We start from the raw sequence: 18,005 nt of genomic DNA on the forward strand, positions 1-18,005 counted from the left end.
ATGCCTTAGAAGTTAGCTAAAAGATGTCAACCCTTAGCTGCCAATCTTTGGTTATACGCAAATCATGAAGCCTGAAAATACAGCCTGCAGCTTGCTAGGTTTTGGAACACAGCCTTTTCTTGTTACTATCATATACTATGACAAGTGATTTGTAACACAAATGCAGTCTATGCTCAAAAATAGCAGAGTCCAAAAAACGTACAACTTTTATATTGGGACATTTATTTACAGAAGAAAAATTACACGGGATTACAAGAATTCCACAAGTACAGTTGGGCTTATGGAGTGCTCCCTTTAGATTGCTGAAAAGAAATGGGCAACATTCCACGATGTTCTATTGTGTTGAATGTGGAGAGCCAGGTGTATATGAAATACAATGCTGGAGTAATGCAAAAAACTATTTTGTGAGAAATTTGTTGGCCGAAACTAAAGTGAACATGGATCTCAAGACTTAATACTCAAACTCTGACTGGTAAAATGAGCATGCGTCTATGCAGTATGCCATTCCCATCCATGTTATTGCAACACTAAGATCCCACCAGCAGACCCCTCATCTCTCATATAACCAAATCGCCTTTTCTCGGAAAATCCCAAAATGGCATAGATTTGATTTCCAAAAAAGCTAACTTTATAGCGATACCTCTGTGATGCATCTGAACCCAGCTTCCTGGGCATCTGCCCTTCTTTAGCGTTTGATATCTTTCAGTCAGTTGTACGCAATATATTTTTTGAAAGATAGCCAATTATGATAAAAATAATTCATAATCAGTTATGTGTGACAGAACCAGGAATGAATCATATTTTTTTGTTTGCGAAACATTCCAAAGAAATAACAAGTATATTTACATTGGTGCACTTTAATAGTTATTTATAATGTTTTCTTTATGTTCACGTAAAACTTGGCAACCTCTACTTTCTTTACATGTCACTCTCATTCTACATTCCATGCTCACTAGTACACGCATCCAAACACCCCAAAGACAACACGTCCATGCTCAGATGCATCCACTTACAAACTTTCACACGCTTCTAAAGGAAATGAACTCTTTTTGTTTCCAAAATATCTTGACATAAAAGTATGACTCAAACTATGCTCCCTTGATTCTGATGAAACGATAATGTTTAAAACAAGGACATAATTTCATCCACAAAAACACTTGGAATCAATGAGAAATTCATTGTTCAAGCCGTAGAGTTGGGCATGTGTCAGCGCTCAATACCAGGACCACCCATGTACCATGTACTCAGTTTGAGGTCAAGTGTGGTTGATCCTCACTTTGCTACTGATCATTCGGTAATTTCTTTGCATTTGGGCGAGCCAAATAGTGGCAAAAAGGCTAGAAAATAAACACGTTACCCAAACAGTGACCCAAAACTACAACACGGACCGCAAAAGGAGGTGAGGGATTTCTACACGTATTGCATTAAAAAGCGATGTTTGCGCAACTACACTGGAAAAGTGCAACAGCCGGATCCCAAAGAAAGGGGGAATGAGAGAGCAAGAGAAAACATGAAGCTTACAGCGTAAACCCAACCTCTTCAAGTAACAAAGAATCAGACAAAGCAACAGCAAAGCCTTGAAAAACAAAAACTTAAAAACAAACAAAAAAAAAAAAGGCCCAACACAAGCAAGAACAAGCACAAATAAACAGGAGCCTGTTTGTTGAGCAGCAACCTCCGAAAAAATGTTTCACAAAGCAGTTATCGCATGGCCTCTTCTGATACCCCGACGACGAGTCTCTAACAAAGGATCTTACAATTGGTTGGCGTGTTCTTGCTTGTATTCTCATTAGTTTGCTTGCTGGTCTCCGGGTGGCTCACTTTGCATGTTCTTTTAGAGAATAGCAGGGCCTCCATTACGCTTTACTGTCCTCCTGTGTCATGTGCAGGCTGTTGTCACCATGAACTTTGATTTCGATTGTGTCTGGTTTCAGCGTCTCCTTGCCGTTTTCCTCTTTTAGTGGCAATTTCCTGTGAAAAAAAAAAAACAACGGCAGGTGCACAGTGGTCAGTTTGACAGGGTCGACAAAAACACATTTTCAATTAACAACTGGATACTGTGGGTCCCCTGAGGCTAAAATTGAGACTTAGGGTGCTTTTTGCAGACCAGAGTCCATTTGTCACCACAGGTCAGTTCGTTTGGTTGGTTTAATGAACTTTTTGTACCGTTGACATGCCTGAAAAGGTGGCTTGGGCTCAGGTTTATACCCAGCACTGAACTACACAAACAGATTTTGAATGTTTTTTAAAATACTCTTTCAAAATTCAGTTTTCTATTATGTTTAACTCAGGAATCACATTATGAAAGTAAAAAGTCTATTTTAAATTAACTCTAATGTCACCCAAGGTTTTTAAAAGTATGTTTTTCATGGGTAATTTGTGTGATCCTCTCGGGCCACATAGTGAGCACTGATGCACAGTCGTGTCTGTGCATTATCTCAAAGATCCCTGTGTGGCTCTTCATCACATTGGATTATACTGGAAAGGAACCAGCCACTGTTCACTGGGATTATCATCACTCTAATAACATTATTAAAGTCTAGGCCGGTGTCTTTGGGTGAGTATAGAGTGCATATCAGATGAACGCAATAGTCTGTATGCTAGAAAATCAAAGCCGCGCTGCTTTCTATCGGAGCTGAAGACAATTGCAGTCCTTAATCTCTTTGAACTTTTAGCTGAGTGCACCTGACAGGAGTTTTTCCAGCTAGGAAAGACCCAGACTGACACTACATAAACACAGATCATTCAACCTGCAAACCAAAGGACAAATTTTACAGAGGAAATGTGTCAGGAACCGTCAAAAAACTAGCCTGGGCAAAAACACATAGTATACTCATCAATCAATAAACAATTTTTTATTGCGTAAGTCAAATGATTTTTTCAAAATCAACAAACTGATAAGACTAAGTACTTCACACTAAGTACTTCTTTGACGTACATGCTAAAGAGATAGATACTGATTAACTGCTACTGTACAACTGTCACACCTGTCTCTTTCTGGGTTACTTGAGGACTTTGTATTGCAGCATATCTTGCTGGCAACTGATGAAAAAACTGTTATAGCCAGTGTAAGGTTTAAAGCTAATGTTACTTTTACGTTAAGTAATGCATTATAATGTGGTACTCATTATGCTGAACGGAGCTGGACGATGACACTACTGAATCATTGATTACTGTATTTAATTTTTTTTATACTGTTGTCCTTTTGCATTATTAAACACTATTTTCCTATTTAATACTGTAAAGCTCCTTTGATATAATCTGTATTGTTAAAAGTGCTATATACTAAATAAAGGTGACTTGACTTGATTATAAAAAATTATTTGTACACCAATTATTTTTTAGTGTTGAGTGAAAATGATTGAACTTAAATATTTATATTTCTTAAATATGCAATGGGCCATAAATATACATTCAATAATTATATTTATATGTCATTTTAAAGTCACAGGAAACAGTCATTTCTAAAGCTAAAAATTTCAGCTGAATTTGTCATAAAATAAATTAACTTAATTAAAAAGATACAAATTCAATAAATAATGTCTTGTTGCTTGTAAAAGTATTGTGCTTTATTTTTAAATATCTTTGGATAAAAAAAGCATGTTAAGTGCATAACTGATGCAGAAGGGATACTCACAGGTAGGCAGCTTTGCCCTCCTCTAGCTCTTTGCTCTTGCCACTTGTGGCTGTCTTTTTGCTGCAAAGCTTGCGGGTGATGCACATGAGCAGGCCGCACTGGCGCAGGAAGAAGCAGCTGACGTCCACTAGCACGAGCAGCAGCAGCAGGCCAGCTAACCCCAGCCCAACCACTGCGCCCAGGCCCAGGCCGCTGAACAGCGAATCTGCTGAGACAGGATGCACACATAACCATCAACGATGTGCCTAAACACTCTATTTACAATTATTTCAGAGATGAAAATCCAGAATTAGATTGTGTAAAAAATAAAATAGCTGGAAGGGAAGGGATGTAAAGATAAGTCAATTAAAGCATTCATTAAACATAATACAGTAAAACAACAATTTTCTACCAACAATGCACTAAATGTAGGTACCTCATGTTATTTAAGCTTGCATTGAGTTTATCTTTAAGGTGATGTAACTCTAAAGACTTTGCATGAGAAAATGAGGCTGTCTGAGAAGCAATTCAGAAGAAAAGATCCATTTTGAAGGAACACTCTTGGCAACGCTGCTGCTCTAAACACATCAATCACACACGCTGTTGAAAGTAGCATTGCCATTAGCAAAAGCATCCCAGAAGTCTGTGGTTTAATCTGGACACAGTGACAGGGCATCAGAGTGAGAAAAGTGTCACATGTTAGATGGGAGGAAGACAGGCATACAAAACAGAAGCCAAATTCAATATAGCAAAAAGCTAAAATATTTTTTAATATCAATGAATCAACCTAAAGACAGACGTTCATATCAACAGAATTACTTTTTATGGGTTAAAATAATTTTTATAATAATTTGTTGAGTCTTCATTTGCAGGTTTCCACTTTTGCAGAAAACGAATAAATAAAAATATCAACATATATGAAAAACTAAAAACTAATAAAAATGACAGAACAGAATCTTTCAAATTCTACGAACAACATCAACATTACAGAAGCAATTGTGTTTATAATTGTCCTTATTTAAACCTACGATTATGACCTTCAAACATCAGATTAGGAAGATCGTTTGTCCATCATGATCCTTTGACCATTTTCAAATGTCTCCATATTAGAATATCAGTTCATACATGAACAAGCTGCTCTCAAAGACCTCAGATTTATTGACCCTGGTATGGTTTTACTTTTGATGCATGACCACCTCCACTCTTGACTTATCAGCCAACACATCTGTTTTTCACCATCTTGTGCCTTGCTCACCCTGAGAAATGTGCCCTCGCTCCTATAGCTGATTTGTTGTTGATTTATGACATCATTAGAAGCTCAATTTAGCATCTCGTTAATATCACTTATCCTGCAGTTCCACAAATGGGCGTGATCCATCCGCATCTGAGTTCAACGCACTCAATTAATTAAGTACGAACGGTGATTGAGACTCAGCAATGAGAAGCAATAACTCAAGCTCGATTGATTGTGTCTGGACTGAAGGGAGGTCTGTGGGTGGGATCCCAGCAGATGACTGACAGGGTAATGAAGCTTGTAATCATGTGTGGGGCTTAATGGCTGTCACGCCGATACATGACTAAGTAAGGCTTAAACAGGACCATGGCTTTCTAGTTTGGAACACTTTTAAATGGAAAAACTTCCAGCGTGAAGTATAGGCAGCAGGAGCATGTGAGACCCTGTTAATGCACTTTCTTCAAGGTTTAAGTACTGTATATCCCTCAGCCTTTGAGCTGCGCCGCTTAATCATTCAAACACTTACCTCTGCACTAACGACACCAATAAATGATAAAAGCTGGAGACAGGAAGCGGTTTTAAAAATAGACCTCTGTTAAACCAGAGTACATATGTTAAGAGGAGGTTTCAGATTATAGTAAAATACCATGGAAATCTATGTGTGTGTGGGTGTGTGCAACACTTATACCGGTCTTTATACCACTTTAAGTCAAAATGAAATCAAAATAGAACTTTTACTACAATACCTGTTCTTGGTTTTATTTTTAATACTCGTTGTTGCTTACTCCAGCAAAATATGCATGGCAATCTTTAATCCCAATATAATAATGTTCTCCAATTTTGAAATGACATTCACTTCTGGGCTGACATTATCAGTCCCAACTTTTTCAACTCTTTGATATATCATCATTTTTCATGATTAAATCAACTTCTGATGGAAACACCCTGCTTTTCTTTCATTTTAAGTTTAGCATGACTCAAAAATTCAATAATTTAAATAACAAAAATAGAGTTTCAAATGCAATTTGAGGATAACTTAGATGTCACATGGGGACAGGAAGTCTAAAGATGCAAATATAAAGTAAATATCTTATATGGAAGCTTTAAGGCCAGTTCACGACAGACGGGGATCAACGTCGACAATCACCAGAGTACAGTGCGTACCTTCATAACCATTCCAAGAGTCAACAAATCATGGCATGAGACCAAGTGCCGACCAACGGCATCATATGGTGACAGAGGTAACATTTATGTGACCAAACCCGACAAACGTGTCTGTTGTCGTTAGTCAGTGCCGTGTGACTTTTCCATAAGATAGTAAAATACTGTGGAAATGATGCCCCCATGAACAGCCAAGCAAATGTTTTGCCAAATGCATTAGATGTGAAAAAAAATATTATTTATTAAATGGCCAAAGTATCCACCTAGCCCACCTAAAATTACACTTTTATAGCTTTCTGGGTTGTATTAAGTGAAATAATTGAGCTGATCAATGACAGTTTGGTCCTTTTTTACTAATCAACCCATAAAACGTACTCGGTTACTAAACGTAACCTCGGTTCTCTCTAGAAGAGCGAACGAATACTGCGTCTTAGCTAAGACGCTACAGGAAAAGTCTCTTTTCACGAAATACTGAAGCAAAAAATTATCCTTAATTTTGTATTTTTGTAAAGCGCATTTGCAGCAGTACACAGCCATAGGCGAGACGGCTCGTTCGCTCATTGGCTTGTTCTGCGGCAACTGCACAGCCTATCGAGCGCAGGCTGATGCAACATCAGACCAATAAGGGCGCTTTGCGCCCTTATTTCATCGCTGAAGCGAACCAGAGTGAATCGTATGCACGGCAGAGAACGCAGTACTCGTTCGCTCTTCTAGAGAGAACCGAGGTTACGTTTAGTAACCGAGTACGTTCTCTTACGAGAGCTCTCTCGTACTGCGTCTTAGCTAAGACGCTACGGGAACCCAATGTAAAACGCCGTGCGCGCAGGGATCACACCAATAAACCTGAAGCAACGCCCAGGATTTACAGTGCACAGTCACCTGAGGGACTCACAGAGAGTCCAGGACAGAAAAGGGGGGAAAGCCCTCCGTCACATATCTAGCAGCATCCGTAGATGCGGCAATATGACATCACACAGCCGAGGCAAGGCCTGACCAATGTGGCAATGCGGGTCTTACGCAATACTGCCCATATAACAGTCGGCAGCGCATAGCGCTCGTGAACTCAGAATTCCCTTCAGGGCCCTGAGGGGACTATACCGACAGCAGCCTTGCTTGCAAGGCGGGAACCTCCAGGTTATAGAACCTGATAAATGCAGACGGCGAGGCCCAACCTGCCGCCATACATATATCCTGTAAGGAGATCCCAGTAGACCACGCCCGAAACGGTGTGTTGAGGGATTTCGGCACATAACCGTGCCTAGGTTTGAGTATGACCCTTGAGTCATTGGGCCCAAACTCCAAGCACGACTGGCTCACCGAGAGTGTGTGCAAATCACCCACACGCTTCACCGAAGCGAGAGCCAACAAGAATACTGTCTTGAACGACAGATGCTGAAGGCTAACCGATTGGATAGGCTCAAAAGGGGGACCCTTCAAGGCCTCCAAAACCGCCACGAGGTCCCACATAGGGACTGACGGAGGTCTGGGAGGATTCAGCCTCCTAGCTCCTCTGAGGAACCGGATGACTAAATCATTCCTTCCTATTGACTGACCGAGCACCGTTTCAGAAAACGCCGCGATGGCCGCCACATAAACTTTGAGCGTGGATGGGGCTCTGCCCTTAGCCAACAGCTCCTGTAGGAAGGAGTGGACCTCCGTCACCTCACAACTAAGGGGTGAATAACCTCGAGCTGTGCACCAGCTGGAGAACACCGACCACTTCGAGGCATACAGACGTCTTGTCGACGGAGCTCTAGCCTGAGTGATGGTATTTAGCACTCCCACTGCGAGATCAGCGGGTAACCGTTGAGCGCCCACACATGGAGGGACCACAACTCCGGTTGAGGGTGCCAAATCGAGCTCCTGGCCTGCGAGAGGAGGTCCCTCCTCAACGGTACCGGCCACGGGGCGATATCTGCTAACTGCATCAAATATGGGAACCATGGTTGGTTCATCCAAAGAGGTGCTAAAAGCAGTATTGAACATCTCGTTTCTCTCACCCGTTCTATCACCTGCGGAAGGAGAGAGACGGGAGGGAACGCATAAAGCGGGCAGCACGGCCATTCCCGTGACAGCGCGCTTTCGTTCTTGGAAAAGAACGCAGGGCAGTGAGCGTTTTCGTGGGACGCGAAGAGGTCCACCTCCGCCCTGCCAAATCTCTCCCACAACAGCCGGACTGTTTGCGGGTGTAGAGACCATTCGCCCGTAGGAACATTGCCTCTGGACAGCCTGTCTGGACCCAGATTCTGTAGCCCAGGCACATGCACTGCCCTCAGCGAACGCACGTTGCGCTGAGCCCAAACCAGGAGGCGTTCCGCTAGCCTGTACAGGTTTCAGGACCCGAGATCGCCCTGGCGATTTATGTAGGACACCACAGACATGTTGCCCGAACGGACTAAGATGTGGTGATCCTTGATTTGGGGACAAAAGCGCATCAGCACATTGATATGAGACATATTGATAACAGACAGTTGATATGATGGAGCTTTTCCCGTTCTGACCATAGGCCAAAGGACGGTCTGCCCTCGAGCAGCGAGCACCTGATCACCTGATTCTTCAGCCAGAACTGCAGGGGGCGCATGCGGAGCAGGCCCAGCTGCAGAGCCGGAGATGCTGAGGCCATGAGGCCCAGCATCTTCTGACAGTGTTTGAGCGACACGGTCGCGCCGCAGCGGAAAGAACTCCCTGCGCGCTGAATGCCCATCACGCGCTGTGGTGACAGCCGCGCCGTCATGGAACACGAGTTCAGAACTATACCCAGAAACAGAATCGTCTGAATGGGGTTCAGCAAACTCTTCACCCAAATTGACACTGAGGCCGAGCTTCTCGAGGTGATCGAGTAAAACGGCCCTGTGGTCCACGAGCTCCGCTCGTGATCGGGCCAGAACCAGCCAGTCGTCCAAATAATCCAGCACTCGCATGCCTCTGAGTCTGAGAGGAGCGAGCGCTGCATCCATGCACCTCGTAAACGTACGAGGAGCCACTGAGGACTGTAAACTGGTATGCCTGGCCCTCGAAGGCGAATCTCAAATATCGCCTGTGGTTTGACGCTATCTGTATTTGAAAATACGCGTCCCTCAGATCTATTGACATGAACCAGTCCCCTCTGCGAATCTGCGCGAGGAGTTTCCTGGTCGTAAGCATTTTGAAACTGCGTTTCATCAATGCCTTGTTCAGCTGTCTTAGATCCAGTATGGGCACCAGAAAGTATCTGCTGTACAGCCCCCCCTCGCTTTGAGCTTGAGACACAGGCTCTACAGCCCCTTTGCTCAACAGTTTTGATATTTTGGCCCGAAGTATGTGTGCTACTTCTGTTTTGACCGTAGTTTCGACGCGCACTGAAAAGCACGGAGGGCGTCTAAAAAAACTGTAGCGAGTAGCCTCTCTTTATAATGCCTAGCACCCAATCCGAAACCCCTGGAAGCGCTGACCATGCATCTGCATGAATGGCTAAGGGCTGGATGCGAAGCGCGCTCTGTTGACTGGGCAACGGCGCTCGGGTGTGCTGCGCATTTGAGGCGGGGAGCGCGCTGATCCGCTGTGTCCGCTGTGATCTCGCAGATCGCTCCTCCTCGACCCCGTCCCGGCGCTTAACCGACTGGGGGAAGGCTGAGCAGGTCCCGTGGGACTTGATATGTCTGCGAGTAACTGTGGGCTGCATATGTGCACATTTACCACTTTCAACTCGCTGTCTGCCTGTGCAGAGCGTACGTGCATGGGCCTCGTTTTTACAGAAGCCACGCGGCGTATGTGACATAGTGTATGTGGGCACTGGGGAGTGGGCACGTTTACTATGCGGCGCGCTCGACCGATCTGTGTCGATCTTATGTGCGCGAGCCCTGTGTACAAGTCTGTGCTTACATGTGGAGATGGGCACTGAGGAGTGGGCATCGTTACTGCATTTATAGCACCATCGGCCGTGGCCGGACGAACGTGCACGGGTTTCGTTTTTACAGAAACCACATGACGCGTGTGACATAGTGATTGTGGGCACTGAGGAGTGAGCACGTCTACTATGTAGTGCGCGTGATCGACTTGAGTCGCTTTTATGGGCGCGAGCCCTGTGTGAAGGGCTGTGCTTATATGTGGAGATGGGCACTGAGCAGTGGGCATCGTCACTACATTTAAATATCTTGGTAGCCGTGATAACGGTTTTTGTGTGCAGGCAAGCGGGCAACCGTACAGGCTTGCACATTGCAAAAGACGCTGAAACAGTCACAATCTCTGGAACTGAAACAGCGGCGCGCTTAGGTGAGAGCCCGGCCACAGCGGAACTCGTACACCGGCGCTTCGATGAAGCAGCCATCGTGTGTAGTGCAGACGCAGCGTCATGCAGCATGCATAGATGGCTTTCCTAGGATAGCTTCGGGGCTCCCGGCCTCACCGTAACTCTCTGCCGCGGTCCCCGCGGTGCGGGGCGACAGCCGGTAGAGCGAGAACGGGGGTCTCGAGCTGCGTTGCTGAAGCTGTTGTGATAACGGCTTTTGTGTGCAGGCAAGCGGGCAACTGTGCAGGCTTGCGCGTTGCAGAAAACGCTGAGACAGTCACAATTCCTGGAACTGAAACAGCGGCGCGCTTGGGTGAAAGCTCAGCCACAGCGGAACTCGTACACCTGCGCTTCGATGAAGCAGCCATCGCGAGTAGTGCAGCCGCAGCGTCACACAGCAGGCTTTAGATGGCAACACCGCTTTTGCCGCCGTCCAGCAGAGGGCGGACAAAGGTGCGTGGCTATCGCCTGTTCCACCGGCGGAAGTGACTGGTAGTTCCTGTATTTTAGCATCATCAGTCTGGAGAATGCTAGTGAGACAGACGAACGAGTTCGCGCTGAATATGGAGCGTTCCAAGCCTTCGCCACCTCTTCGTGAAGCTCAGGAAGAAATGAGGCGGGCTTTGAGAAGTACGCTCATCCGAAAGGGAAATACCATCCAGCCGGGAACGAGAGTGGGGGCGCTGGTGCAAACCACTCGCGGCCGAGACTCGTCGCGGCCAACGCGAGCATTCGCCCCGGCTCCTTCTCGATGTCAGCTCGTCTGCTGGGCTTCTGAGCAGAAGGTGCGAGATCCTCGGAGCTCGCCCAGCCCTCACTGCCTGAAGCTAGCAGAGAGCGCGTGTCCTCTTCCCCCGACGCGGCCCTGAGATCGACTTCCTCGGATGACGCGCTGGCAAACAGCGGGCGCTGCCCACCGGGAAGCGATGCAGGGGGGGCCGGTGAAGCAGGGCGAACCGGCGAGCTCGGTTGAGCTGAAGACGGATCCGGAATCCGCTGGAAGCGATGCTTTTACGGCGCCTCAGCGCAGCGGAGAATGCAGGCTCAGAGAAAAAGGCCAGGCGAGTCCTCAGAGTCACCATGGCAACAGCTCGCAGTGGGGGCATCTGCCGTCAGCGAGCACGAGCGCTGCATGATCTTCACCCAGGCAGGAGACACAGATGACGTACCGGTCTCCCTCGCTGAGTGGGGCTCTGACGAGCCGCAGGAAGGCATCTTAAAAAAGACGCAAGCTCTTTTACGAGTGTGTGTCGCAGGGCAGCTGGATATAACAGAATTGAAAGGATATAGGCGCCGGATAGCGCAGCAGGAACGGTAGTGGAAGGCGGCGATGCCAGCAGCTTCAGAATGGCTCGCCCTGCTGATATGCTTTCTCAGACGGCGCTTGCTTCCTCCGTGATCAAGCGATGCGTGAGCTTCGCTGAAGAGATGAAAAATCAGGTGAGTCAGCCTTTTCGAGCTCCTTTTATAGGTTGGGCCACACCCGTTTCGGCGAGAAGTGGCAAGAAGTACGCTCATCCGAAAGGGAAATACCATCCAGCCGGGAACGAGAGGGGGGGCGCTGGTGCAAACCACTCGCGGCCGAGACTCGTCGCGGCCAACGCGAGCATTCGCCCCGGCTCCTTCTCGATGTCAGCTCGTCTGCTGGGCTTCTGAGCAGAAGGTGCGAGATCCTCGGAGCTCGCCCAGCCCTCACTGCCTGAAGCTAGCAGAGAGCGCGTGTCCTCTTCCCCCGACGCGGCCCTGAGATCGACTTCCTCGGATGACGCGCTGGCAAACAGCGGGCGCTGCCCACCGGGATGCGATGCAGGGGGGGCCGGTGAAGCAGGGCGAACCGGCGAGCTCGGTTGAGCTGAAGACGGATCCGGAATCTGCTGGAAGCGATGCTTTTACGGCGCCTCAGCGCAGCGGAGAATGCAGGCTCAGAGAAAAAGGCCAGGCGAGTCCTCAGAGTCACCATGGCAACAGCTCGCAGTGGGGGCATCTGCCGTCAGCGAGCGCGAGCGCTGCATGATCTTCACTCAGGCAGGAGACACAGATGACGTACCGGTCTCCCTCGCTGAGTGGGGCTCTGACGAGCCGCAGGAAGGCATCTTAAAAAAGACGCAAGCTCTTTTACGAGTGTGTGTCGCAGGGCAGCTGGATATAACAGAATTGAAAGGATATAGGCGCCGGATAGCGCAGCAGGAACGGTAGTGGAAGGCGGCGATGCCAGCAGCTTCAGAATGGCTCGCCCTGCTGATATGCTTTCTCAGACGGCGCTTGCTTCCTCCGTGATCAAGCGATGCGTGAGCTTCGCTGAAGAGATGAAAAATCAGGTGAGTCAGCCTTTTCGAGCTCCTTTTATAGGTTGGGCCACACCCGTTTCGGCGAGAAGTGGCAAGAAGGGCGCGAAGTTTGCATCAGTTGCACCAGCCTGCGCTCGATAGGCTGTGCAGTTGCCGCAGAACAAGCCAATGAGCGAACAAGCCGTCTCGCCTATGGCTGTGTACTGCTGCAAATGCACTTTACAAAAATACAAAATTAAGGATAATTTTTTTGCTTCAGTATTTCGTGAAAAGAGACTTTTCCCGTAGCGTCTTAGCTAAGACGCAGTACGAGAGAGCTCTCGTAAGAGAACCCAAAGAGCACTCCACAAAATGAGAGAGTTTTCTTATCTTCCGGCTGAAAGGCTTCCTTCTGGAGTCCTGAGGTAATTTAAAGCTTTGGCCATTATGGAAAAGGTCTCGAGTTTAAGACTCCCCTCCTCCTCTCCTTACCCTATGCTGGTCCAGCAACCCCTGCACTACCTACACAGAGGACACAAGCCAAGCATGACTCCATAATGATGGTTTAAAGACTCTGACGCTCATTAAGACGCTATGCTTGACGAACAGAAGGGACCCTCTAGCCGTTAAACGATTAATAGACCAACTGCCTTCAGGATAGCCATTATCAGTGCAAAGATGTCTTTGTGCAGAATGAGGTTGGACTGATGGGTCAGAACGAATGAAATGAGTGTCAAGTGGCACCAATTAGATGTCACTTTTCACACTTTTAATAGAATTCTCTATAACGCTTGTAGTCTATCAATGAAAATTAACATTACAGTAACAATTTCATTAGTTGGTTATGTACGAACACAACATAATTCCAAATTAATGTCATCATGAATTTCACATTCAAATGGAGGCTGTGAAATAATTTTGCTGCTCATTGCTGTTCTGTATGTTTCAATTAACATCTTTCTTTAATTTTATTTTAACATCATTTTTATACACCAATGACATCATGTGCTCACCCTCATGCTGTTTCATTTTTTTTTAAAGATATATATATATATATTTAAAATGTTTTTCCTTTCTCTGTTTTAGAGACACATTGTTGCTTGTGTTATTTAAGGAAATGTCTGATACCTTCTGATTTATAACATCACACACCTGGCTTTAGAATGAATAGCTGTACTCTGGCTAGCTGGTTGGACATAGCTTATTTCTTTTCTTGAAGTAAAAAAAAAAGCGTATTTATGGTCGGTGTGATAAGCTCTAATGGACAGCAGGAAAAAAACAACAGGTCCATTTTCATTTGTTGGAATCTTTTCCAGCTGGAACCGTCAACAAAGAGCCATTCTAATCTTTTGAGAAGTCAAGCCACATTAGGAAATAAGGGTTTTAATGGACTTGGTTTCAGACCTTTTCTTTTAACGAGAACAATATGACATGCCCATAAATGAAATGCAATGTTCTATTGCTGTGTAATGAGAGAATATAGAGGGCAGCACGTAGAGAAGATCAAGATTAATAGTCTCTATTGAGCTGACTTCCATTGATTTACGATTGTCTTAATTAGGTCAAGTATGCCATGAGAGTATTAAAACCTCTCACCTTTTTTACAATGTACAATGATAAAAATGTACAATTCCCAACCGCAAAACATTATGGAATCCTAATTGTGATTCCATGCTGTGAACTTCAAAACGTATTGACCGACTGCAGCTAAACACATTACACCAAGGGATGTTTGTTACATTCATTAGAAGCTCAATACCCTTTCCAAAAGGAGAAAAAGACAAAGTCTGACATTTTACTTTCTATAAACTTAAGATCAATCACTAATACCTGTTTTCACTGCTTCAGTTAAAATTAAGGAACCTTGTTATTAGTCATTCTCCTAAAAAGCCCTTCAGCATTGACAAAGACATATTCAATATGTTAATCTTTCCTTGATTGCTGTAATTGTCTTGAGCTATTATGTGCAAGATAAGGATTCAGATAATGCAATGCATTTGTATTTGACCCTCTGTAATAAACCAAAGTATGAACACAAACTGCTTTATGTGTCAGTGTTCTCTGGTTCACTGGTACAAGGATAAACCATGATTAGTGTTTGTAATCTGAGTTAAGAAGCTGTAGCTATTGCATCAGACCAAGCTGGTTTATTTTAGTAATGCCAAAAGATTTCCATGCTACTTTTGACATGAATTCAAATGGTTTCTTCAAACATTTTGCATGAGAAAATCTATTGTTATGTACTTCACATTTAATGGAGCTTAAAATGTATACTTCTGATAACAGAAAACAAATAAACTTAATGTACCTGACTACAGCACACAATCAATATTGAAATACTGCATCCGGAAAGTCAAGAAAGGTGAAGCATGTCCATCCTACCATTTAAAGTTTTAAGGTCAGTATGATTTATTTTTATTTTTTAAAGAAATTGATTTATTGATTGATTTTTATTCCGCTAAGGTGATCAAAAAGACATTTATGTTGTTACAAAAAAAAATATATTTTTCAAATGAATGCATTTTTAAACATTCCATTCAATGAAGAATCTTAAAATAAAAAACTGTTTTACACTGTACTAACATTTCGAAATATAGTTTTTTTTTTGGATTAAATAAATGCAGCCTTTATTAAATGTCTTACTGACCCCAAACTCTTGAACGGTAGTGTAGACCTGATTTTAGTCCTGTACAATTACATGTAACAATAAATGTTAGCTTAATTCACTGTATTCATATATTACTGTACATCTCCTTCATGGCAGGAACATTCAACACAAAATCACAGACTGCAAACAATTCCAGTTACTCATGTTGTTCCTCATTAATACTGAGAATACACAATAAAGTAGCATGGCAACATCTCTGCCAGAGATGTACCCAGAGAATGAAAATTAATGTGCATTATATTTTGACTCACTTAGAGAGAGAAACCTTGTTTTATGTTTCTCATATTACAGGTTACAGAAAGTCGGCCTGTTTGATTTATGATACCAGTGTTTAAAAGTCATATCAATTTGAAATCCTACTTGACTCCATTTAATGAGTGCTGTGTTGTATATCTCTGTATGTGTATGAGCAACATCATTAAATGCATTCTCTCAAGCGATGCAACTGCTGACATTTCCCATAGTCTTAATAAACCAAAACAAAAGAGCCTGTGGATGCATAGAAGATGGAAAAGCCCTCATGCTGGTGGCTTATACTGTTCTTTGTAAACACCAGCAAAAAGGAGCTCATTAAACATAAAACTCAGGGTTGGACTGCTATTGTTACAGGTAGAGAACAAATTAACCACTCAGTTTTTCCTCTTCCTTTGTTGTTAATCATGTGCAAGACCTTTATGTACAAATAATTTGGTTTTGGCATGGAAGGTGGCCAGGATAGTGAGATCAGCTCACAAGCATGGACAAAAACGCCACCAGAGGGGCCAATGAATATGGCTGAGGCTCAGCGAGCCATTGGTGGGGGCAAAAAAAAAATTCCCTGGCTTAGTCTTTTGGGCTCATTCAAGGCAAGGTGAAGATGGAGCAATGTCAACACAGACACAAGCACAGCCACAGTGACAGAGAAGCTCCGAAGACGTTCACCGCATAGATGGGCTGCACAGGGAGATGTCCACGTCCGGTTGGAGGGGGCTCGCAACACTGATCTGCAATGAGATGGAGGGGAGAGGGAACGGGAAGGAGTAGGGAAAGACATACAGAAGGTGTGTGGAGCCAGCACAAGGTGGTTACGCACACAGAAGGTTTGTTCACAACACCATAGCAGGGGGTTAATAGAAAAGATGATTGCAAGAGTGCAAATGAGATAAACAGATTATTTGGGTGCAGGTCAGGAAATAAACAGGGGTGAATGTGACAACAATGTTGACATACAAGCAAAGAGCGAGTTAGCAGTCCAAACCAGTGTCCGTTGTAAAGGTTTGATTGAAAAGATTTCAGGGCATTTATAGGCACACAGAAAGGGAAGTTTAGTGGCAGTTCATTGCAAAACAAAAAGCACAGCGATTTGCGATGTGGCCCAGAATGCGTTGCATAATTCATTAGTTGGGAATTGGAGAGCAGGATTGTTTAGAGTGAAACAACGAGACGAAGCACAGTAGAATTATAAATAAGAGTGTGGGCCAGTGGGGATGAAGGGGTGCAGGCGGAGAAGGAGAGAAAAAGGAAAGGATGAGGAGGAGTTGGGAGAGAATATACAAATGACATCGAATTAACCCTCTGGGCTTCTTCGTAAATGGGTTACACTTAGCTTCCTCCGGGTCAAAAAAGACCGAAGCCTTAAAAATGTAACTTTTTTTTTCCCAGGAAAACCAATCAAATATATTTTTGTTCAATAATATTTTTTGTATATTATTTAGAATTTTTAAAGATTTTTATGATACTTTGCATTAATTATATATTTTTTATGAGCAATTTTTTCCATTAGAATTAATATATATATTTTTATTTTATTTTAATTTTAATTTTTTTTCAATAAATGCACCATTGCACATCAAAATAGAGTGCAGGCCTAAAATAAAAAAAAATTCAAGTGAGAAGAGCGCCATCCAGTGGCTTTAAAATATAATAAATGTGTGTAATGTCCTGTAACCGCCTATAGGCTGCCATAGCTTTTTTTTTTTTTTTTTTTTTATTCCCATTTGGAAAGAAAAAAAATCGAATTACTAAGCAACCACTGAATGGAACAACACAATCTATATATCATTTTAAAGCTTAGGATCTCAGCTTTTTAATGCATCTAATCACATTTATTAACTCTTAACGAGTGCTGAGTAATCCCTCTAAAACCGAGTGTACCGCCAGCAGGCGCCACCTAGCTGCGAAAATATTCATTACCATATTTTTCAAAAATATTGCCTTGATTAACACAAAGTTGATGTCATTTGAAAGCTTAGGGTATGACCTTTACAGTGAATGTATCCACTTTGAAAAAATCTTAAGTATTGCTGAGTTATTTGGTGATAAATACAATTTCTTTTTTTTTCATAATCTATAAAATAATGTACTGCAATGTGTCAAAAACATCATACAGCTCATGAAACATTCACAGATCATTGAAAATGGCACTTCATTTTTTACAGCATATTATTACAATTACAATGAGCCTAAAATTAACATAATCTATTGCTTTTATGACTAGATATTCTTCATGGAGAAACAATTGCCCATGAGGGGGCGTCAAAGACTGTACAAAAAGGCTATCTCTGTTCCAAATGCTGTAACTTTTGATTCCTTTATCCAAATTATTATTATTTTTTATCCAGATGCAGCTAACATGTAGGGGGACTTCACTAAAAAAGAATTTTCCTCCTACCTTATTTCCTTCCTGAGTTATTCCATGACAAATAAGAAAGATATGCAAAATCATAATACAAATTATATATATATTTTGTCTTTTATCCGCAATTTCTCTGCAGGACAATGTCTAAATGTAATCTAATTTATATTTTTGAAAA

General features: G+C 43.6%; 1 protein-coding gene across 3 annotated transcripts in view; it reads right to left on the reverse strand.

Moving 5' to 3' along the window:
• Window positions 1–223: 223 nt before the first annotated feature.
• LOC132095391 (neural cell adhesion molecule 2-like) overlaps window positions 224–18,005 on the reverse strand; it is a 208,300-nt gene continuing 190,518 nt past the window's right edge. The window contains exons 16-17 of one of the 3 annotated variants that reach the window (XM_059500322.1): window positions 3,638–3,842; window positions 224–1,971 (exon numbers count right to left, since the gene is read on the reverse strand). In XM_059500322.1, the coding sequence (XP_059356305.1) occupies window positions 1,857–1,971; window positions 3,638–3,842 (320 nt within the window). In that variant the 3' untranslated portion in view covers window positions 224–1,856. Of the gene's footprint in view, window positions 1,972–3,637; window positions 3,846–15,117; window positions 16,197–18,005 lie in introns of those variants that run through there. The other 2 variants (XM_059500321.1, XM_059500323.1) reach the window with 2 other exon arrangements.

This window comes from Carassius carassius, chromosome 19 (genome assembly GCF_963082965.1).
Source record: "Carassius carassius chromosome 19, fCarCar2.1, whole genome shotgun sequence".
NCBI classification, from domain to species: domain Eukaryota; kingdom Metazoa; phylum Chordata; class Actinopteri; order Cypriniformes; family Cyprinidae; genus Carassius; species Carassius carassius.